This window comes from Micromys minutus (genome assembly GCF_963924665.1).
Source record: "Micromys minutus genome assembly, chromosome: 14".
NCBI lineage: Eukaryota > Metazoa > Chordata > Mammalia > Rodentia > Muridae > Micromys > Micromys minutus.
The window spans coordinates 1,842,762-1,865,432 of NC_137983.1; the positions used below are offsets into that span (position 1 = coordinate 1,842,762).

A 22,671-nucleotide genomic window follows, 5' to 3' on the forward strand; every position below is an offset into this window, starting at 1 on the left:
CTGCGTTACAGGCCCTGTTCCTTGGTGTCCTGTCAGATTTCTAGTCTTCCTGCTCTAAGGTCTCACTCTGCACACTGTCCAGTTGTGGGTGTCTCTGTTCCCATCTGCTGAAGTTTACTTCTCTAAAGCTGGCGGAACAAGGCACTAGTCTGGTTCCCCACCACTTGCCAGGCAAAAAAATACCTCCAGAGAAGACGCTTTGACTCAGAAAGTACATACATATTGTTTTCCCTACTGCTTAAGTGTACCATACATAGGGCTGTGCCCATAGACCAGAAGAGGGCACTGATACGGAAATACTGATGACTGTGAATCTCCATCTGGATACTGAGAAGTGAACCTCTTCAAAAGCAGCCTTCTAATCTCTAAGCCATTTTTGCAGCCCTAAAAAAAAAAAATTTTTTTTTAATGTGTATGAATGTGTTGCCTGTTTGTGTGTCTGTGTACCATTAAAATGGATGGTGCCATGAAGTCCAACAGAGGGCACCATTTGTCCTGGGACTGGAGTTAACAGTTGTAATCTTCCATGTGGGTGGATCCTGGGACCTAGTGCTTGCTTGGCATGGCTCCGAAACCAGGCTGTCCTGACAAACTATCCTTTAAGAGTGCTTCAAGGCCAGAAAGATGGTTCAGTGTGTAACACTCCGGTTGTGCAAGCCTGAAAACACAAGTTCCACTCTCCAAAACCCCAGTAAAAGCTGGTATCTACCATCCTAGCTGCAGGGTCTAGATAGCCCAGGCCTGGGAGTAGCCTTCGCAGGGAACAAAGCTTTCTCAGAGAAGGTGGTCTATGAAGGCAGGGCTCTGCCCTTTCACCCCCACTTGGGTGCCTCAGGACTACCATCTAGCACAGCCTTGTCTTGGTAGTTCACAGGGTCTGGAGTTTGGCCAGCCTCTTCCAGCAGGGCCCCCTGGAGACATCCAGAACTTCCCCACGTTCTGGGGGGTGAGGCCCAAAGAAGCAAGCCATTGCTGGTATAACTTTCCTTTTTAACAACAGTCTTTATTGATAACTTCCCAACATCTGTAAACATTGGGTACAAAAATATTCCATCCAGCTGTTTTCTAAGGTGACCAGCAGCAGCTCTTGGAGACATTTGATGGACCTTCGAGAAGCAGAGCTTCCCACTGCCAAGGCTGCCTCTGTCTGGATCCTACTAGTCCTCCAGAACTCAACACAACAGGAAAACGTACTCCAGAGTGCAGGGAGACCACAGCTGAGTCAGCAGCTGCCAGTGGGAACAAGCTCAGCCCTCCGGTGTCCACCCAGGGTGTAGGGGACGATCTGGCTTTGGTCTCTGGGGACCTTAGAAGCACTGTTCAAAGCTGACCCAGGCTGAGCTCAAGGTCACCTGTCCCCAGACCCACCACCCCAGCTGGAGCACACATGCTGGCACAAGGAAGTCCTGATCTTAGGGGGAGTGGAAGAATTAGGAACCCTGCCTATGAAAGAATGGAACAGCAAAGCTACTGATTGTGACCCTAGGAGGACCACAGCTGCCCTGGGCCTTTCTGGGATGTTGGGAAGGAGGCTATTCTTCATGTGTCTCTTCCTCATCATCTGTCTGGCTGTGGCCATTGATAGCAGGAGAGCCAGGTCGCATGTGTGATAGGTCCTCAAAGCCAGGACTGAGGGACGGTGAGACAGTGTCAGGGCTGGTGTCACAGGAACCTGTGCTCTGCTCCGAGGTGGCGATGGTTGTGGTGATGCTGGGCGGAATAGGGTCTTCATCTTCGTCCTCTAGGAATGAACCTTCTGGGATGTCTGGGGAAGGAACCCTCATGTTGGTCAAGTCACCCTGTGCAGATTCCAGCCGTCTTCTAAGGGTAGCCCATAAAACTCTCACCCATGTGGTATGACTCAGCCCATTTTACTGAGGAGGAAATTGAGGCCTGGGCTGATGAAAGAAAACTCATCACGGGTCTAGGGTGAGGATGAACTCAGAGTGAGCATGCCCATCTGTCATCCTGTATAGCAGACAGAGGCAGAAAGAATACAAGAAATCTGAGGCTAGTCAGGACTGCACATGAGATGCTGGCTGGCACAGGAAGAAAAGCTGGGTTTGTGTGTGCACCAGCCTTGCCTAGTACTAGCATTCTAGGTAGAGGCAGAAGGATCAGGAGTTCAAGGTCATCTTTAGCTACAAAAGAATTTGAGGCCAGCTGGGTTACCTTAGACTATGTCTTGAAAACACAAAGCAAAGCCAGGTGGTGGTGGCACATGCCTTTAATCCCAGCACTAAGAAGGCAGAGGCAGGGGGATCTCTTGAGTTCAAGGACAGCTTGGTCTACAGAGTGAGTTCCAGGACAGACAGAGCCACACAAAAAAACTCTGTCTCAAAAACCAAATCAAATGACCAACAAAATCCACAATGCAAATAAAAGAAACCCCAGGAATTCCGCTTGTCACTGGAATGGACAGACCCACTCAGGAGATGAGATGAGTAGATAAAGCCTTTGGCAATGTCAGGGTCCCAGTGGTTTTGCAGCTGTAGATATGAGAACTGGATAGGTTTCTAGCCCTTCTGGCCCAGCCTCATTCACAACCCAGATACTATCACTTCCCTCTTCTGGGATCTCAGTTTCCTCTTTGTGAAATGGGATGTCCCACCCCCACTGCACACATGCTTCTGACAGCCTGCTTCACATCTTCTGGATGTGAGAGTCACTATTCATTCCTGAAATCTGCTTCCTAAAGGACATGGCAGCCTCTGCAGCCTCCCACTGCAGAGGCCTCTCCATCCACTACCCTTGGGACCCTGGATAGACAGCTGTCCAGGTAGATTTCAGATACCAGCAGAAGGCACTGGCAGCAGCAGGGTGGGGTGGGGCACACTTACGGCTGAAGGCCTCTGGGTGCTGCCGGGCCAGCTTCCCCTTCAGCGTCCTATGGAGAAGAGGACAGAAAGGAATGAGCCACCAACAGGAGTCTCACTGGGCTCTGGGAATTGGCTATGTCTGTCTTACTGTTTCGGGCACTTGTCTCCTGCTGTCCCATGCCCATGGCCTCCTCTCTTCCTAGGCTGTAACCTGAGCTGACCACAGCTGTCTACCCTTGTTCCTTCTATCTTGGGTCTTCCTTCTCAATCCATGTCCACCTCAGTTGTCCCAGCAGTGCCTCCATGAACCAGGCTCTCTGGTCAGCAATCTTCAGAGCCCAGATGACAGGCACCACCTACACCCAGCATTTAAAAAATTCATTTTGTCAGGCTGGAGAGATGGCTCGGTGGTTAGAGCACTGACTGCTCTTCCAGAGGTCCTGCGTTCAACACCTAGTAACTACATGGTGGCTCACAACCATCTGTAATAGGATCTGATGCCCTCTTCTGGTGTGTCTGAAGACAGCTACAGTGTACTCACATACATAAAATAAATAAATCCTTCAAAATATTTCATCTTGGAGCTGGAGAGATGGCTCAGCATTTAAGAGCACTGTTCCTTCCAGAGATCCTGAGTTCAATTCCCAGCAACAGAATAGCGGCTCACAACCATCTATGAAGGTATCTAATGCCCTCTTCTGGCCTCCAGATGTATATGCAGTGGGGCACTCATACACTAAATAAATAAAAATTGAAAATTTTTTTCATCTTGCCTTTAATGTGTATGTGCGTGTGCGTGTGTATTTCTGTGTATGGTTATGCACCTGTGTAGGTGGCCAAGGCTGACTCCAATGCTCTGGAGCAGGAGTCAAAGGCAGTTGTGAGCCATCTGACCTGGGTGCTGGGAACTAAAATCCTGTCCTTTGCAAGAGCAGTACACACTCTCAGCCACTGAGCCGCCTCCATAGCTTCTGTGCCTAACTTGTGTGTGTGCTGGGAACAGTCTCCTCCTGGGGCCCTTTTTTGGCTTTTTCAGACAAAAACTTGCTGGTAGCTCAGGCTGGCCTTGAAGGGCTCCCATTGACCTGGAAGTCAAGTTCCTTCCATCTCAAGCTCCGGTGCACAGAAGCACAGGCACGTGTCATCATCCCAGTTGGCTTCATTACCTTATGAAATGGCTTCTGGTTGCTCTGCCCTAAAGTCCTGCAGTCCAGGACTGACAGGGGCTAGGGAAGGGTCTTGAGAGAGCACAGCTCCTACTCTGACTGCAGCCAGCGTGGCATTGTCACACAGTGACTTGTCACTTGATACACTGGACTTCTGTCTCCTTCACATGCTATTGTATTAACTCTTAGGGTTCGAAGAGCTCCTATCTGTTCCCCAAACTACATGCAGAGTCAGCCTGGTATTTGTGGCTAGAAGTGTGTGTTAGAGGAAAAACTAGGATACAAAGGCAGCAGAGCACCTTGGCATTAAAGCAGTGGGCAGGTGGATCTATCTGAGTTTCAGGAGACCTTGCCTCAAAAATAAAGCAAAAAATCACTAATATACAATGAAATAGACTGTTCTAGAGCTTCTCAAGGCTTCTGGGTAGTTTACTTTGTCGCCTTGGCCTAAAGGAAAGGCACATGTATAATCTGGATTCTGTGGTCTTGGCTGTTCTGGGTCTGTACAGCTGGCTGCAGGTGTGTCCACTACAGTGATAGGTAAGGCTGTGCAGTACACCCGCAGCACAGTGCTGAGTGCCAAAGACATGGGCATCATGGTCCAGGAGCCAGCACCACTGTGGGGAGACCCAAACCAAGCCCTGCCCGTATCCAGGATGGACCCAGGGCCCTGGTTTTCTGCTGGCCAGTCAGCCAGAAGTAGGGGGCCTGACCTGTCTACCCAACTGTAACCTTTCCTGACTTGTATTGGGTCCCAGCTATGTAGCACAGATACCAAAGAAAAGGGAAAGTCACAACTGGGTGATTGAGTACCCAAACCTTCAATCCCAGCACTCAGGAAGCAGATGCAGATGGATCTGAATTTGAGGACAGTCTATTCTACAGAGGGAGTTCCAGGATCGCAAAGGCTACAGAGAGAAACCTGCCTCAAAAAGAAGAGGGGCGGGGAGAAATTCACTACTTGCAGATCACTCCCTCAGAGGTCAGCTTTGCCTTGTAAAACAACCAGAATTCCCAGACTGGAGAAGGCAGAGGGCAGAGCCAGTGGAAAGAGGGGGCCTCAGAGGGAAAGGAAAAGGAGAGAGGGAAGGGCAAGGACTTAAGGGAAAGGGTGTGGCTTCAGAAGGGACTAAGGAGGCAGAGGCTAGCAGAGGCCCCTGGCATAGGGTCTTGGAGGTGATAGGCAGAGCTTCAGAGTGGAGCTGCTGAACATCTAAAGAGAGTTGGTGACAGGCAGAAAGGACAAATAGTGGGGGTTGGGGAACAGTGGGAAAGATGTGCTGAGGAGGCATCTGGCTGTAAGACCATAGACGAGCTCTGGGGGGAGGGGCCACCTGATCCTGCGGAAAATGCTGTCCAGGTCTCGTTTCATGTCCACCAGGGTGCGCGTATGGTGCACGAAGCGTTCACTCATCTGCTGCAGCCGCACACTGGACAGATTGTTGAAGTTCAAAAGCATCTCGTTGGTTTTCTCGAAGCGGTCCAGCCTAGGGGGAGAGGGCAAGGACCTTTGCATCAGGCCTAGGAGCCCCCTCAGCCTGAGCTAATCCCTGAGAGTCACAGCCTGAAAAATTCTGTCTGCTGTTCTTGTTACTCCTACTCTCGGTTGGAGGTCCATTCAAAAGTTCTGACTTTGCAGCCTGCGTCTTTCATGGAGTTCTTTAGTGTGCATTAGTTCTGACAGGATGCGGCCGGTCTGGGGCCCACTCCATGCTGTCCTTGAACTGACTCTGGAGAAGCTCTGCAACAGGCTCCTGCCACCACTCAGCCACGAAGCCAACCTTTTCATTTTATTAATTTTTGAGACTGTCTCACTGTGTGGCTTTGGCTGGCTTGGGGCTTACGGAGGAGTTAAAGGTGTGCTCTGCAGCACCACACCACTCATTTCTGTTGTGTGCTTTGCCTTTGTGCACTGCCCACGGAGGCCAGGTGTGGGTCCCCAGAATGTGAGTTACAGTTGTGAGCCGACATGGGTGCTGGGAGCAGCCAGGGCTTTTAACCATTTACGAGTCTCAGCCCATCTTTTTTTTTTTTTTTTTTTTTTTTGTGTTAGATTTTTAACGTTTCCTGAGGCCAATATTATGACTTAACATACATCTACAGACGCATATGATATTGGGAGGTGTTGGAACATTAGGGTACACCCGCAAGGGGATCTTGGGAACCCAACCTCTTCCTCCATTTTCTTCTTGGCTGCCTGGCTACAAATAAAGATGGACAGAAATCTAAGCCAGGGCTTTCCTCTGTTAGGTCCCACCTCCTGCATTTTGTCACATCACTAGGAAGCTGATGGCCTTTCTCAGAACCTCTCAGTCCTCAAGCTGACTACTGAAAACCCCAAGCCAGTCCCTAAGACCAGGACAGTTCCCACTTGATTTTGTCACCGTTAGTCTGGGAGTTTACATGGCCATATTGGAACCTAGTGTAAAGAACCAGGAAAGAGTCCTGGGTGTGGTGGCAAAACCTAAAACAAACAAACAAACAAACAAACAAACAAAAACCCAAAAAACAAACAAACAAAAACCCAAAAAACAAAAAACAAACAAAAAAAAAACAAAACCCCAAACAAAAGTAACTAAATAACCCGGGGTAGAGAACCCCAGAAGAGTGCTGTCTCTGTCTGCAAGCTATGTCATAAGCACGGAGCTGGGAGGGCCAGCCGCTAGAATTGACTTGGAGTATCTGTATGCTTGGCAAACACTCACCACCAAGTTACCTTCAAAAGTCAAGCTAAATTCAGGGTAAGGCTGTCCAGTGAGGGAGTGAAGCATCCTGAACCAGGCTCCCTGCATACCCACATTGGTCGCTGGGTACCAATGCCAAAAGCCAGCATAGAAGCTCCTCTAAGTACCCCTATCCCTCTGGCCCTCCCAGCCTTGGCTTGGGGACAGGAGCTCATTTTCTTTATCCTATCACATCTCTGGGCAGGGTCTGGGGGAGACAGTGGGTCCTTCCCACGCCTCCCATGGCCTGCTCACATGTTCTTCTGGGCCAGAATTATAGCATTGACGTCGTCAGTGTTCACCATGCTGAGGAAGCGGCCACAGAACACCCTTGAGGCTGAGTCTGGGGTATCCATCTCTTTCTCTTTGGCCTCCAATGCCTGAAATGACCGGAATAGAATGTGGGGTCAGTACTGGACAGGTGAGGATGTCAAAAGCCCATCATGGTCCCTAACATGTCACCCCAGCTGGAATCCTGGGGTGTTTGGGGGCCTAAGAGGGACCTATCTCCTGAAAACATAATCGTGAAAGGCTGGGAAGGTAGCACACTTGTTGATTCTAGCTTAGGAGCTGAGGCAGGAGGACAGAGACCTAAGCTACCTGGGGCTAAAGAGTGAGGTCTTCACTTTGCCACCCTCCATAGCTCATAGTGGGTGAAAACCAGAACTCTGCACAGGCACAGCTGGTTGTTCTCTCCTCTCACTGGCCACACGGGGTCTGCTGTCATTCTGCCTCCTCTCAAGCTCTGTGCTTGTCTAGCTTCAGGTCAGTGTTTTCTATGGTACACGCCCAGGTGCTCTAGTGCTCACATCCACAGGTCCGCTCTTCACCAGCTTCCAGGGTCTGCCTATACCTGCTTCCTACCTCACCATCACTGAGCCCAGCTCTGTGTGTAGGTTCTAGAGACTGAACCTGGGTCCCTAAGTATGTTATCAGCTCAGTTCATGCAGCAAGCACACCCCCCCTTTAAGATAGGGCTGCACCCTGACTTACAGTACAGCTGAGAACAACCTAGGCTTCCTGATTCTCCTGACTTACCCCACAAGTGCTGGCACTTGGTTTTTATACATACTTACAAGTGCATGTAAGTACTGTGGTTGTTATGCATATGGGAATCAGAGGGCAATGTTGGGAACTGGTTTGTTTCTACCATGCTGGTAGCCCAGGACAGCTAGGGCTACACAGAGAAACCCGATCTCAGAATGAAACAAAATACTCCAAAAACAAAACTATACATATTTAGTTTTTTGAGACAGGATTTAACCCTATAGCCCTGGAACTTTTTATGTAGACCAGGCTGGCCCATCTCCTTTGTCAAATTGCTGTGGCTGGAACACAGGCCCGCCCACATATTCTACACATGAGGGCCTGCGGGCCTTACTCAGCCCTGCTTCTGATTATCTTAAAGAATGGAGTTTATACAGACTTTGTCTGCACTTCTTTCCTCCAAAGCATCAAGACTATTTGTGGCCTGAATCTGTCTATTGTAATACAGCCCTGCATCGATTAGAAACTAGCAAGAAGCAGGACAGTGGTGGTGACGGCCTTTGATCCTAGCACTCAGGAAACAGAGGCAGGGGGATCTTTGAGTCTGGTCTGAGTGGGTTCCAGGACAGCCAGGGCTACATAAATCCTGTCTCAGCAACAAAACAAAGAAGAAACTAGCTGCAGGCAGAGCACAGGCTCTTCCACCCAACAACCACATCAAGTCCAGTCCCCCAGTCATCAAGCATGAGCGTGGACAAAAGCAGGGTTTTAAACCCTAGTGCAAAGAAAGAAGAGTAATGAAGGAGAATCCAGCCTTCACAGCCAACCAGAACTTCTTAGATCTTCCCAAGCAAACCTGGGCAACATAGGAAGACTGGCCCCATTTCAGGTGGATGGCCTGTGAGATGGTTCAGTGCTTAAAAGACGCTTGCTGTCTAAGCTGAGGACTCCAGTTCAGGACCTGGGACACACCTGGCAGAAAACTTCTGCAAGCTGTCTCCTGCACAAGAAGGTGCATGCCCCCATTTCCCAAAGTAGTGTGTAAATTGTCTTAACAAAGAAGAAAAATGATGTGTGGTTAAAGGGCACATCCAACAACCAGGTTAGCAGCAGCTAGCACCTCCCATCAAGAATTCTGCTTCTAGAGATTTTGTTCTAGATCAGGTGTTAGTTCTGGTATGGTGCTGAACTGGGAGCACGAAGAAGCCCTGGGTCCCTCAGGACTTAGGGTCAGTTTGGGCTGTACATACTGAGATCCAGGACACCCTAAGATGCATGAAATTATTTTAAAACAGAAGCCTGATGTGACAGCTCATGTTTGCCAAGACTATTGTAAATTCAAGGTTAATCTGGGCTATGTAGTGAGTTCAAGACTGAGACACATAAAATTGTCTCAAAATAAATAAGTCAGATGTCTCGAATGCCTGTGAACAGTGTTGGAGAGGACAGGAAGATCAGAAGCGCCAGGTCATTCTGTTTTGTGAGTTCCAGGCTAGCCTGGGACAAATGAGAAAACAAGATTCAACGAAAGCCAGGTGGGTAACTCACGCTTGTCATCCCAGTATTCGACAGACTCAGAAAAGTGCATTTCAAGGAGATGGAGGCCAGTCTGGGCTACTATCTCAAAATCTTAATGACTTTCTCCTTGTAGTTGGGTGGCTGAGGCAGGAATTGGAGGCTAATTTGAACTATTATCTGAAAAAATACTAACTCTTCCCCCAAGAATGGCAGGCTGACAGGAATGGGTCTGCACCTCAAGGTCGCAAATAGGAGCACAAGAAGCCGTGCGGTCCGAGTCCTCTAGCCTACTTCAACTCCGCGGCCAAACTCCGAAGGGAAAACAACAGCAAAAAGAACCAAACCGGATAAGGCGGGGCTCAAACACACACCGAAGTCCCTGCCCCTTCGAGCGGGGAAACTGAGGCACACTCCCATTCCAAGCCGCTCAGGGCTCCCGGTTGCGGACCGTCACACATCTAAATTGGCCCGCGCTATCGCTGCGCATCCGGGAGAACTGAGGCTGTGTCGGTCCCAGAGCTAGGATGGGCACTCCCTCCCCGCCGCAGCCTCCCGGCGCCCTGCGGTCCCTCCCCAACCCCGCCCCGGCGTCTCCGGCCTCGGCACCTGAACATCTGGCGGCCTGGCTCGCGCTTCCGGGATGGCGCCCGCGCGCACACGTCATCACTGAGCGTCCACGAGCGCCTCCTGTATAGGCGCCTACGAGCCTGCGCGTACTCGCAGCAAGGAGGTAGGATGAAAATATTGAAGCACTTAATATAAACGTCAAACGAAGACCAATCACAGGGCGATATGTGCGCACGCGCAGTGTTCCAAACATGGCTCATAAGCGATCCATAAGTGGGCAATTAAATGTACTATTTATTAGTACAGGGTTATACAGAGAAACCCTGTCTCGAAAAGTAAACAAAGGCTGGAGAGATGGCTCAGTGACTGTTCCTCCAAAGGTCCTGAGTTCAATTCCCAGCAACCACATGGTGGTTCAGAACCATCAGTAGTGGGACCAGATGCCCTCTTCTGGTGTGTCTGACGATAGCAACAGTGTACTCATATCTCATGTCCATAAAATAAATAAATACAAAAACAAAAAGACAAAGTCATATGTACCCAGGCTGGATTCTAACTTGCCATGTAGCTAAGGTTTCCCTTAAACTCCTGGTCGTCCTGCCTCTACTTCTTGAGATGAAATGTATGCCATTGTATGCCACCATGCGTGACTTTCAGGGTTTTGCAATATTGCTGTAGCCCAGGCTGCCCTGGTACTCAGTATTGTGAGAAATAGCCTCTGATCTCTAATAAAGAGACTGATAAAATAAAAGCAGGAATTTGTTTTGTTTGAGTTTTCCTTTTTTTTTTTTTTTTGAGACGGTTTCTGTATGTAACAGAGCCTTGGCTGTCCTGGACTCTCTTATTTAGACCAGACCAGACTCAAACTGATAGATATATGCCGCCCTTTGCCTCCTGAGTGCTGTGCCACCAGGACCAGCCAGTTTTATTTTTTTGAAACAGGTTTCTCTTTTTATCTCTGGTTGTCCTGGGACTTTCTTTGTAGGCCCAGCTAAGAGAAACAGTTTTCAATATGCATTCTGCAGAAAAGGATTTTAACGCAGAGAAAGAGCAGAGGCTGGCATGGCGATTTCTTGCAAATAAGGCAGTGTTTGATTTCCTTTTTCTTTCTTTCTTCTCCTCCTTTTCTTGAGTACTCCTGGCTGTCCAGGAACGCCCTTTAGTGTTTTGAACAGGCTGCTCTTGAACTCAGAGATCTGTCTTCCTCTGCCTCCTGTGTGCTGTTATCAAAAGTGTGTACTACTATGCTGGGATAAGGCAGTGGATTTCAAAGTCCTGATCATAAGAAATCTCTGGCTACTTTTTCCTGTAACTCAGAGTTACAATCTTTGTATACTTTATCATAGTCCTCTTTAAATTCCCCATTCTATCCCAGGGATTCAAAATCTTATCAAGGGGCTGGAGAGATGGCTCAGTGGTTAAGAGCACTGACTGCTCTTCCAGAGTCCTGAGTTCAAATCCCAGCAACCACATGGTGGCTCACAACCATCTGTATTGGGATCTGATGCCCTCTTCTGGGGTGTTTTCTTGGTGCTCCACAGGACAACCTATTTGCCCAAACTCCATCAGCTCTTAGCCGTATAGCCAGGAGTGCTACCACAGATCTCGGATCCAGTTGCTGAACAAGCTGTAAAATGGATTATCATCACAAATGTAAGGCCAACCTGGGTTACAGAATGAGTCAAAGCCAGGCTGGACTATGTATGTAGTAAGACTTTCCCATCTCAAAAAGAAAATAAAATGTCAGGTGGTGGCACACACTTTTAATCCAAGTACCTGGGAGGCAGAGGCAGTCGGATCTCTGTGAGCCAGCCTGTTCTACAGAGCTAGTTTCAGGGTAGCCAGAGGCACACAGAGAATCCCCGTCTCAAAAAACAAAATCGAAAAAGAAAAAGAAAATGAGGAAGAAAAAGAAACTAGTTAAGAGATAAAACTGTATGACAGCATGAATCCACATGAAAAGGAAAAGAGCAACAGAAAAGAGTTTCAAACTTACACACCTGAGCTCAATCTACAGAACCAATTTGTGTGTGTGTGTGTGTGTGTGTGTGTATCATAATATATATTCCCATATGTAAAAAAAAAAAAAAGACAAAAGACACTGAGGTCTGCACTACTCTTCTGAGCACATACATATGCAAAGGCCCCAGATCCTATTTCATGTAGTACAAGAACCAAACAACAACAAAAAACAAACCCACTGGGTTTCAGATGTAGCCAGGTTCAAAGCCCTCTGAACTAGCCCAGGATTGCTTTGATGTCATGTGAGAAAGAGTTACAGAATCATTCTTGAAAGGGGACAGCCCAGGGAGGGAATAAAACAGCTGGGAAGAGTAGGTGAGCCCCTTCTAGTGAGAGGCATTCCTTCTCCCTGGCACCTTAGCACCCTTTGGCAGAGCTTGCACGGAGGGCAGGCAGTTACTGAACACCTGTGTGCTACAGGTGACTATCTTGGAACTAGAACATAGTGGCTGGGGCCATACAGTGTCCTCATGGGCTTGTCACTGTCCCTCAGCTTTGAGCTACTGTTCTTTTAGACAGTGCGATGTAGCCAAGCCTGATCGTGAAATTCTGATCCTCTGATTCCCACTTACCAAGTGCAGAGATGACAGGCAAGTACCCTGCCTGGCTTTCTGACCACGTTGGTACGTTCAAGGTAGTTTAGTAAGCAGTCACCAAGATCCCAGAACCTCACAAACAAGCTAGTTAAACACCTTGTAGTTAGAAGTGTTGGGTCCCAGCAATCAGGGAGCTGAGGCAGGAAATTGCTGCTAGCTTGTGCTACATATCCTGGCTAACTAAAATACAATATAAAACATGAAACAAAAGAGAATACTATAATAAAAGAGTTGAGACGGGTGTGGTGGCACACACCTTTAATCCCAGCAGCAGACAGACAGAGGCAATATGATCTGTGAGTTCAAGGCCAGCCTGGTCTGGTGTATGTGCAGTATGACAGCCAGGACGACAGAGAGAGGCTCGCTCCCCTCGCCCCAGGGAAAGAGAGGGAGTAGGGAAAAGAGGACATGGAATAAAGTATTCAGTATAATTATGAAAAATTACTGTTTTCCAAAGAGCCCCCAAATTGGCCGCTCATGAGCAAAGATGTTGTTTATTTCTAATTCCCACGTGAGTAGGAAAAAGCCTTCCACGGTGTGAACTCAAATCAGGACCCGCTGCTATCCTCCCATACTGAGGACCGGCCTGGTGCGTTCCCACCTCCCACTCCCAACAGCCCCTCCACCCAGAGGCTAGAGCCCCTTTAAGAACGGGCAGCGGAGCTTACCAGGAAGGAGGTGGCGTCGAGAGCGCGTGACAGACGTGTGCACAAGCCAATAAGTGTGGCAGCCGCGGTGTGATTAGCCAATGGGTGCGCGGGGGCGGGGTGGCGCATCTAAAGCTGTTTCCCGAGGCGCGGCGGCCGCGGCTGGGGGCGGGGAGGGGGCACAGGACCCCAAGCGGGGTCCCGGAGCCGCAGGCACGTGTGACGGGGCGTAGCGAGGAGGCTGAGGCTTCTGGGGCCAATGCCCGCCGAAGCTGCGGGGGCCAGGGCCTACCGGGGCGGTAGCGTGGACCGGGCGCGGGGCAGCGTTGGGGTGCGGGGCGCGCGGGGCATTGTGGGGGCTCGGGGCGGGAGGGTCTCCGGTCGGGGCCGGATCCCGGAAGGAGCCCCGCAGGTGAGGGTCGCAGGGCCGGGACGCGGGGCTCCGGGGCTTCCTGGGGCTTAATGAGAGGGCCTGATAGGATGTAGGGTTCTGCAGCTGGGTTGGGGGCCTCCCCAAGAGGCCTGGGGCCAGCAAGATGGTGCAAGATTCCATATTGGTGTTCCAACTACTCTTTCGCTTTTATTTAATTTTGAAACTGCGTCTCACGTATTCTAAGCTAGTCTTCCAAGTGGCTGTGTAGCTCAGGATGGCCTTGAACTCCAGGCCTTCCTGTCCCAACCTCCTAAGAGCTGGTTGACAGACGTTCACTGCCGCACCAGGTTTACAGGGGTGCTGATTTCAAAGCGTTGTGTTTGCTAGGAGAACGCTCTTCCAACGAATTACAACCGTGTCTTATGTTTTGAATGTCTTGAGACAGGGTTTCATGTAACCTATGAATTCCATGGCCTTGTACTTCTGATCATCCTTCATCCACCTCCCTATTGCTGGGATAAAGGCATTTGCTGAGGATAGAACCTTGGGTGTTGTGTTTGGTAGACAAGTGCCCTATGGCCTGAGCTATCTCCCCAGTGCCCTGCTATGATTAAAAGCTGGAAGCAGGCCTGATGATAGAGGCAGGATGGAGCCATGGTCTCTGTTGTTGGGAGATTCAGTACCTTCAAGGAATGGAGCAAGAGACATTAAGTATATGGCCCCAGTCCGTTATTGCTGAAGCCTTTAGCAGACAAGGTAGCCAGAGGCAAGAACCTCTACTAAAGATTCACTTTTCTCAAGTTACCCAGAAGTTAGAAAATAGCTGTCCCAAGGCCTCAGAGACTGTCCCCACTGCCTTAATAACGCCAACACCCTTTTCTTGACATTCAGTTCAATAACTTTTCAATCTTGGCCCTACTGTTAATTGGCTTGTTTTCTGACTTTGGCCAAGTGGTTTTGTCTTTCTGTGCCTGTTGGATCTTTTTTGTGTAAGCTAGGGTTTTTCTACTTTCTGTGTTTATAAAGATTCCATGGTAATTAGTTCCAATAGCAGTTAAAACAGCTGCAGTGTGTGGCTCAGAGTGAGGTCTGTGTTCCTTCTTTTAACAAGCCAGGTTGGTAGGATGCCCCATGTATACATGACTGTAAGGGCTGGTCTTGCTGAGATACTCAAGGGATGCCAGTATAGGGGTTGGAGCTTAGGGGAGTTAGAGGGGCTGTGTCGATGGGACTGTCACTGTCATGCTTGACTGTCCCCTAGGGCCAGTTCCTGATCCCCAGCAGCATGGCGTCTTGGGCCGAGCCCTCTGAGCCTGCTGCCCTGCGACTGTGTGAGGCTCCACTCCTGGATGCAGATGAGGAAGATGACTTCAGTGGGCTCCCACCATTAGAGGACATGGGACAGCCTACCGTGGAGGAGGCTGAGCAACCTGGAGCCCTGGCTCGGGAGTTCCTGGCAGCCACAGAGCCTGAGCCAGCCCCAGTCCCAGCCCCAGAAGAGTGGCTGGACATTCTGGGTAAGTTCCCGAGTCGGTCGGAGGTACCTTGATCTAGGGACTTCTGGTCTCTTTGGGCTTTGTTGCCCCTTCTGTGTGAGTTGGAAGTGACAGGATCTCAATGGCTGATCTTTATTTGTTTACTTGATTTGAGATAACCTTACTGTGAAACCCAGGCTGGCCTTGAGCTAATGCTACAGTCCAAGCTGGGTTTGAACTTTGGATCCTCCTGACTCGTTGTCTCAGGCTCACTGGTCTTACAGGCCTGAGCTATGTGGCTGGCTTCAAAGACAGCTTGCCACTGGTGTATTTGTGAACTCCGTTTGCTGGCTCATACCTTGGCATGTACACACTATTTGTAACAGGTTGATTTTTACTCCCAGTGCTGGTATCAGCAGCTCAGAGAGGCTGAGTCACCTTCTTGGAGCCACATAGCCTTTGCACTGGGTGCCAGCAGCTCTAAGACAACTCCCACTATATTTCCCTAAGCATTTGTCTAGACATGTGACAGAGTCTAAGAACTATGGCACAGCCCAACAGAGCGTCCAGTTCTGTTTACCCTTCTCTTGTTCCACAGCATTTATTTTCTCTTCTAAAATGCCTTCTCTGGATAGTGCCAGAGGATCCCCCCACCCTTCGGAGTGGTGCTAGGGCGTAGAGGGCCCCTGTATGCCATGTAGAGACTACCACTGGGCTCACCCCACCTCTCGGGGATTTTAGGAAGGGTTTCTTAAAATCCTGACCAGCAGGAGCTGGGAAATAGCTGCTTTTTTTAGAGGATGTGGGTTCAGTGCCCAGCACCTGCATGGTTGCTCACAAGAACCTGTAACTCCAGTTTGAGGGAATCTGGCGCCCTTTTCTGGGCTGCACCCATGCAGGCAGAATGCACATTTAGTTAAAAAAAAAAAGAAAAAAAAGTCCAGAGCAGCCATGTTGGCCAGGCATGTTGGGTACAAGGTGAAATGCACGTTCAGGTAAGCTGTTTGCTCTGTTTGAAAGAAGGTGGCCAGGCCAGCTGCGCTCCATGGTGCCAGTTTCCGGCTCCAGCCTTGGCCTGTCATTCCTAACTCTGTCCTGTTGAGGTGGGGCACTGGTGGAACATGCACAGGTCTTGGTTCCACCCTAGTGTTACAGTAGCACTGGGTGTTCACTGCACCTGAAGGTGGCTCCGTAGAGCAGAGACCCCCAGCCTGGCTACCAGATTACAGGTTCACACCCCGGCCCTGCAGGGAACGGATTGCTGCGGAAGAAGACACTGGTCCCAGGCCCGACCGGCTCTAGCCGCCCACTCAAGGGCCAGGTGGTGACCGTACACCTGCAGATGTCCCTGGAGAATGGCACCCGCGTACAAGAAGAGCCTGAACTGGCCTTCACGCTGGGAGACTGCGATGTTATCCAGGTGGGAGCTGGGTGGGCAGGTGGGCGGCCCATCACAGGGCCTGTGCTCTTGTGACACTCACTGGCTGTCCTTCAGGCCCTGGACCTCAGTGTCCCGCTCATGGATGTGGGCGAGACAGCCATGGTCACCGCTGACTCCAAGTACTGCTACGGTCCCCAGGGCAGGTGAGAGCTGGCCCGTGTATTTAGCTGTGCCCACAACTCTTCCCATTTTATAAAAAGGAAACTGAGTTTCAGACTGGCGGAGTCACAGGCTCGGGGATAGTATCTCAGGCTGTGATGAGTACCTGACACAGGGACCCCACGACCTGAGTCCTGGCCTTCCTGCCTCAGATCCGACTTGGCGAGGAGGGTGTGGTGGTGGCTGCAGCCTGGCTGCCAGGTCTGAGTGTCCTCTGTTGGCCACCTCCTCAGCAGGAGCCCATACATCCCTCCCGATGCAGCCCTGTGCCTGGAAGTCACCCTGAAGACAGCAGAGGATGGACCCGACCTGGAGATGCTGAGTGGGCAGGAGCGCGTGGCCCTGGCCAACCGCAAGCGGGAGTGTGGCAATGCCCACTACCAGCGTGCTGATTTCGTGCTGGCTGCCAACTCCTATGACCTGGCCATCAAGGCCATCACCTCCAACGCCAAAGGTGACCAGTTACCCGGGGTGTGTGTGTACATGTGGAAGTCGGGACAAACCAAGGAAGGTCTGCCCTTCCATTATGTGGAAAGGGCTCAAAACTCAGTTTGTCAGCCTTTGCAGCAGGACGTTTACCTGCTGAGCCATCTTGCCAGCCTGTAGGATGGCCAGACTTCTGCACCATCATTTGGGCCATAGAACATGCTAGAATATTCCAGTATATAGACATATTTCCTGCTATCATAACCTTCAGGTCAGTGGCTTCTTCCAGGTGGTATATGTAAGGTCAGAAGCTAAGGCAGGAAGATGGCCAATTGTAGTCTAGTCTGGGTTACATAGCAAGACCCTTTGTGTGTGTGTGTGTGTGTGTGTGTGTGTGTGCGTGTGTGTGTGTTCACTTGCAGTGGGGTCAGAGGTGAACACCTGGTGTTTTCCTCAGCTGCTGCCCACATTTTCTAACATGTCTTTGAACCCAGAGCTCAGTGACAGTGAGTGGCCATGCCTGCCTCTGCCCCAGTGCTCAGATTACACACATGCACATTGCACTTGGCTCCTAAGTGAGCACTGGGATCTGATTTCACACCCTCATGCTTGCACACCAGCCCTTGATGGCACGGGCCCGTCAGCATGAGGGTGGACATGGAAACGTCAGGAGTTGAAGTCGTTCATGACTGCATAGTGAGTTGGAGGACATCCATAGCTGCTTGAGATGGACTTGGGTGGTGTAGACCCTGGGGGCGTGTGTGTGTGCCTATTTCCCAGTGACCACTCCCCTACAGTGGACATGACTTGTGAGGAGGAGGAGGAGCTGCTACAGCTGAAGGTGAAATGTCTGAACAACCTCGCGGCGTCGCAGCTGAAGCTGGACCACTACCGAGCGGCGCTGCGCTCCTGCAGCCAGGTGCTGGAGCACCAGCCGGACAACATCAAGGCACTGTTCCGCAAGGGCAAGGTGTGTAGTAGCTGCCACGTTTGTGACAACTGCTTCTTGTATACCACCCTCTTTGGCTGCCAGAGAGAAAACTAGCTTTGTCATATCATGTTCATGGGGGCTTTAAGCCATGTGTCTCTGCTCCCATGTGGGCTCTGTAGACACAGGCCCTTCTCTCCTAGTTTCTATGTCAGCCATTTTGCGCAGCCCAGGTTGTCTGGCCCTGGTACTTCTGACCTGGTGCAGTTGTTAAGTTTTGCGGTGATGCAGTCCAAGGGCTTGCACAGGCCAAGGAAACCGAGGCACAGAGACACCTGGGGTATGTGGGAAGCTGCTTATGAAGCACTGTGTGCAAGCTTCTACTGGGAATCCAGCTGTGCTGTTCTAGGAGCCGACAGTGGAACCAAGGCCCTGTGACCCAGCCACACAGCTGAAGCTAAAGGGGGATTGTAGCCAGACACAGCAGTGTAGGCCATTAGTCCCAACACCCAGGAGACTGAGGCAGGAGGATTGCCACAAGATCTAGGCCCTCCTGGGCTATAGTGGAAAAATCCAGAAAGATGGTTAGCTGTTGAAACTGTCCTATCAGGAAAGCTGCCTTCAAATCCAGTTGGATTTTTAGGACCATGGGATATTGAGTCTGATCTGAGGCCCCTACAATCTGAGGTGCCTGTCCCCAAGTCTCTTGTCCCAGTGCCAAGCTATGGCTTGGGATCAGGGAGGGCATCATTGCAGGGTGGAGGGGAGCAAGCTGCGGGCAGATACAGAGAGAGGGTGCCTCTCCCATAGGTGCTGGCTCAGCAAGGCGAATACAGTGAGGCCATCCCCATCCTGAGGGCTGCCCTGAAGCTGGAACCTTCCAACAAGGTAAGCAGAGTTCTGCTGGTCTGGTCTGGCAAGTCCCTCCAGTTGTTTGCCTCTCGTTATTACTGCAGTTCTTTCTGACTTGCTTGGGGGTGATGTTAGAGCTGATGGGGGCAGTTAGAACCCCTGAATCTTGACAAACTGACAAACCCTGGGACCTGCTACAAGAAGGGAGTGGTAGTGATGACAGGCAAGTCGGCTGCCTCCTACATGTGCTCACCCACTCCCACCCACCTCCCACAGACGATCCACGCGGAGCTCTCAAAGCTGGTAAAGAAGCGTGCTGCGCAGCGGAGCACAGAGACCGCCCTGTACCGAAAGATGCTAGGCAACCCCAGCCGGCTGCCTGCCAAGTGTCCGGGCAAGGGGGCCTGGGTGAGCCTGGGTGGGGTTGGGCAGGGCTGGAGGGGATGCTGGGGACATTAGCCCAGGCAGAAGATGGGACTCTCAACCTGCAGGACTTGAGGTGTGGGTTGGAAGCTTAGGCAGAAGAAAATCCATTGGAGGAGTGGGTATTTAGTTGGTGTAGGTGTGCATGGTACAAACACTGGCTAGGATGCCTGTGTGGATCATAGCAGTTGCTTTGGCTATGCAGCCAGCTTTCACCCTTCCCTTTATCCACAGTCCATCCCGTGGAAATGGCTGTTTGGGGCAACTGCCGTGGCCCTAGGGGGCGTGGCTCTCTCTGTGGTCATTGCTGCCAGGAACTGACTGTCCCCCTGTGCACCTGGACCCCAACCTTTGCTCCCCAACTCCCCCAGGCTCCCTATCCACTGCCCTCCCTGGCCAAGATGCCTCCTATGGGTTGGGAGAGCAAGGATTGAGGGTTATATACCCCAACAAGCGGGAAGGACTGAGACCCACAAGGGGGGCATGGGGTGCAGCCCAGAGAGAGGGGCCCTGTTCCTCCAGACCCAGTTGTCTCTCTCCCACAACCCTGTCCTCTGGGGTCAGGCCTCAGCAGGGGCAGCCTCAGTTTTCCCTCTCAGTAGGCCTGGGGGCAGCACTACCATTCCTTCCTGCCCGCCTGCATCCTCTGTCCAGGCTCCCCACAGTGAGTTAAATAAAACCTCACCCCGCACCCTACTGCTTTCCAGCCTCTTTCTGATGAAACTGAGAAGCCCTGAGTTACAGCTGAGCCAGGTCCCCCACAAAAGCTGCTTTAAGGAGCGGCCGGGGTCGGGGGGCTGTGCCCAGGCTGCATACAGCTGGACTTGAGAGCAATCCTGCACACCTGCATCTGTGCTTTCATTCCCTGCCTGAGGTTGGGCCATGCTGGGCTCCTGTGGACGCTGGGTTTTTATTTGGTGGGTGTTATGATTTCAGAAGTGTGTGTGTGTGTGTGTGTGTGTGTGTTACTTTGAGTTGTGCAGGGATTATGGTCACCTGAGCAGGCTGCTCTAAGGCAGTGCTGTAGTTTATCTGAGACCTTGGGGCTGATGCTGATGGATGGGGGGCTGACCTATGAGCACTGGCCTGGGCTTTGTTCTGTTTCTAGAAGTCAGGATCACCTTGACGACCTTGTGTAGGTCAAACCTGTGACCTCATACCACCTGGTGTTGCCAGCAGAAGGGTCATGGCTCAGGCAGTGCCTGGTTCTCTGGGAACCTGTTTTGAGCAGGGTTTCATTGTAGCTGTAGTACCAGCTACCCTGCTCTTCAACTCCTCATCCTCCTCCCTCCACCTCTCAAGTGTTAGGATGGCAGCTGTACCAGCTACGATATCATACATCACACCTAAATGTTTTTATCTTTTGTTGTTTAAAACAATGTTTAGAGTTTTGGGATGGAACTAAAGACCTATTTCTCAAAAACCCTTCCAAGAGTTCAGAGGTGGACAGTGACTTTTCCTGGATTGCTACACAGCAGCTGTCCTGCAGATTCTCTGAGCCCCAGCTGCCCTTGCATTTTCCCAGCCCACCCGGCCCAGCCTTGGGGCTGAATGTCTGAGCATAGTGTGCCTGTCACCCAAAGCTGTTCTGAGCTGATCTCATTTAGGATGTTGGGGAGCCCTCCGCTGTTGAGGAAGGTACAGATGGTTTAGTCATATTACCCTACACCTGCCCACCAGAAACTACTCTTGCCCCCCCCCCCCAGATGCCCAGACTCCGACCTCCTCTGTATAAAGTACCCTGAGGTTGGGGTGCACCTACACATCCTGCATCCTTTGTTTACCACAAGGTCTTGCTGTGTAATCTCGGCTGAGTTTTGGGATTGCTGGATACTGGTGATCCTCCTGCCTCAGCCTTCTGGGTAGCTGGTACTACAAGCTAGTCACCATGGCTTATTTTGTAGTACTGGCAATCTAAAATCTCATTACATTTTATTAATTATACATTTGGGGGGTGGGGTGTTTGTTCAGTGGTACATATCACTTCCTCCTTGTGGGTCCTAGGAATTGCATTTAGGTCATCAGACTTGGTAACAGGCACTTTACCTACAGAGAGATGGATGAGCCGTGTGCCCAGCCTCTCACTGGGGGGTCCTGGGCTATGACTGTCCAACCTTTGGAGGCTGGGTACAAGGTAAGTAAGAGGACTGTGGATCCTATGATGGAGTCTGTCCTGCCATGGAAGATACAGAACACTGAGACTAGAGGGTTCTGAGTTCAAGGCCACCCTCAGCTATTTGGTAAGTTACAAGCAAACCTGGACTCATAAAATAATGCCTTAGAACAAGGGTCTGGAGAAGTGACTCAGCAGCCATGGGCATTTGCTGCTCTTGCAGAAGACGGGGGTTCAGTTCCCAGAATGGAAACTAGAGCCATCTGTAAGTCCAGTTCTAAAAGATCCCATCTCCTCTTATGCCTATACACGGCACATAGATACGTGTATGCAAGCACTCATGCACACAAAAGTAGCTTAAAAGTGGGTGGTCACTCACACCCACCATCTTAGCACTAGGGAGACCAGGACTGTGTTGGTGAAACAAAGCAGTTCCCGACCCTTTGCTTTGTGGTTGAATTAAATTGACTGGGAAGATAACGAGAGATATCTCCAAGAGTCTGCAGATGGCAGTTCAGTTGCCCTATGGCTTGACAAGCTAGGACCCCTCCTCCATTATACTATGTTAAAGACTTTCTGCTGGGCGTCAGAGGCAAGTGCAAGAAGCTCTTTAGTTTGCGGCCTCTTGCTCTCTACATAGCAATTTCCAGGCTAGCTGGAAACCCCGTCTCAAAGCTTTTATATATATGATATATGAGAAATACATCTTTAAAAAGATATATTAGGGGTCAGTGTGTAGGCGTTCAACATATCCCAGCAATTTGGTCTATTAAAAATTGTCCACAGGTAAGCAGTAGGAGCAGCAATTGATGCTGACTGTCACATGGGTAAGAAAAGCTGTTAAGTATACACAACAAAATATTAGTCGTCAAAAATGAGTGAAGCTCTGATTCATCACCAATTGATGGTCCTTGACAATAAATAATACCTCAAAGGCCTTAGGTTGTGGGACCGCACTGTGAAATACCCACAAAATCAAGCAGATCAGAGTTGCCAGGTGACATAGAGAACAGGAAAAACTGCAAACGAGGACCAGACTTTCCTTTGACAGGAAGGAATGTTCTGGAACAGTCAGTGGTGGCGGTTGTGCAACATTGAGTACGTGTTGGATGTCGTGTTAAGAGTTGTTTATTGGAAAGCCAGCTCATGACATGTGGGATTTCAGTTGTTGAACTTTTAGCATCAGACACGTTTAGCACACCCTATTTCCACAGATCTTGCCCGGGTTCTGGGAATCCCCCATCAGCTGGACACCCCCCCAACCCAGGCGCACTTGGTTTCATAACCACGCCCACCAGACCAGCCTCTCAGCAGACACCCACGCCCTCCTGGTAGGAGCAGGCCCCGCCCACTTCACCAGAGGGCTTTGCGCAGACTCCAAGGAAATGCTGAAGAAAACGCATAAATATCGGAACTCAAAGGCCCGAGTGGTGCTA

The 22,671-nt window shown here is 50.6% G+C and overlaps 2 protein-coding genes across 7 annotated transcripts; one reads left to right on the plus strand and one right to left on the minus strand.

Moving 5' to 3' along the window:
- Positions 1-1,015: 1,015 nt before the first annotated feature.
- Positions 1,016-9,856, minus strand: KXD1 (KxDL motif containing 1). 4 transcript variants are annotated; one of them, XM_080928686.1, is made up of 5 exons: positions 9,820-9,856; positions 6,964-7,088; positions 5,320-5,472; positions 2,841-2,887; positions 1,016-1,765 (listed from the first exon to the last, which is right to left on the minus strand). In XM_080928686.1, the coding sequence occupies exons 2-5, from the start codon at positions 7,062-7,064 to the stop codon at positions 1,533-1,535; spliced, it is 534 nt and encodes a 177-aa protein (XP_080784812.1). In that variant the 5' UTR covers positions 7,065-7,088; positions 9,820-9,856; the 3' UTR covers positions 1,016-1,532. The 4 variants fall into 4 exon arrangements, with proteins under 4 accessions (XP_080784812.1, XP_080784809.1, XP_080784810.1 ...); XM_080928683.1 differs by lacking the exon at positions 9,820-9,856 and adding an exon at positions 9,585-9,714; XM_080928684.1 differs by lacking the exon at positions 9,820-9,856 and adding an exon at positions 9,449-9,569.
- A 3,309-nt stretch (positions 9,857-13,165) lies between these two features.
- FKBP8 (FKBP prolyl isomerase 8) lies at positions 13,166-19,806 on the plus strand. Of its 3 annotated transcripts, none has more exons than XM_080928677.1 (9): positions 13,166-13,258; positions 14,680-14,935; positions 16,144-16,313; positions 16,389-16,477; positions 16,727-16,947; positions 17,717-17,889; positions 18,658-18,735; positions 18,976-19,107; positions 19,357-19,806. In XM_080928677.1, the coding sequence occupies exons 2-9, from the start codon at positions 14,704-14,706 to the stop codon at positions 19,441-19,443; spliced, it is 1,182 nt and encodes a 393-aa protein (XP_080784803.1). In that variant the 5' UTR covers positions 13,166-13,258; positions 14,680-14,703; the 3' UTR covers positions 19,444-19,806. The 3 variants fall into 3 exon arrangements, with proteins under 3 accessions (XP_080784803.1, XP_080784805.1, XP_080784804.1); XM_080928679.1 differs by having other exon boundaries at positions 16,730-16,947; XM_080928678.1 differs by lacking the exon at positions 13,166-13,258 and adding an exon at positions 13,411-13,457.
- Positions 19,807-22,671: the final 2,865 nt, after the last annotated feature.

Bases quoted from the DNA above. Each gene is read 5' to 3' on its own strand.
- KXD1 (XM_080928683.1), bottom strand. From the start codon at position 9,671: ATGTGTGACGGTCCGCAACCGGGAGCCCTGAGCGGCTTGGAATGGGAG. The intron at 5,473-6,963 runs GTGAGCAGGCCA...CTCTCCCCCTAG, and splicing joins ATTCTGGCCCAGAAGAACAT to GCTGGACCGCTTCGAGAAAA. The intron at 1,766-2,840 runs GTAAGTGTGCCC...TTCCTTCCCCAG, and splicing joins GCACCCAGAGGCCTTCAGCC to ACATCCCAGAAGGTTCATTC.
- FKBP8 (XM_080928677.1), top strand. From the start codon at position 14,704: ATGGCGTCTTGGGCCGAGCCCTCTGAGCCTGCTGCCCTGCGACTGTGT. The intron at 14,936-16,143 runs GTAAGTTCCCGA...CCGGCCCTGCAG, and splicing joins AGAGTGGCTGGACATTCTGG to GGAACGGATTGCTGCGGAAG. The intron at 19,108-19,356 runs GTGAGCCTGGGT...CTTTATCCACAG, and splicing joins GTCCGGGCAAGGGGGCCTGG to TCCATCCCGTGGAAATGGCT.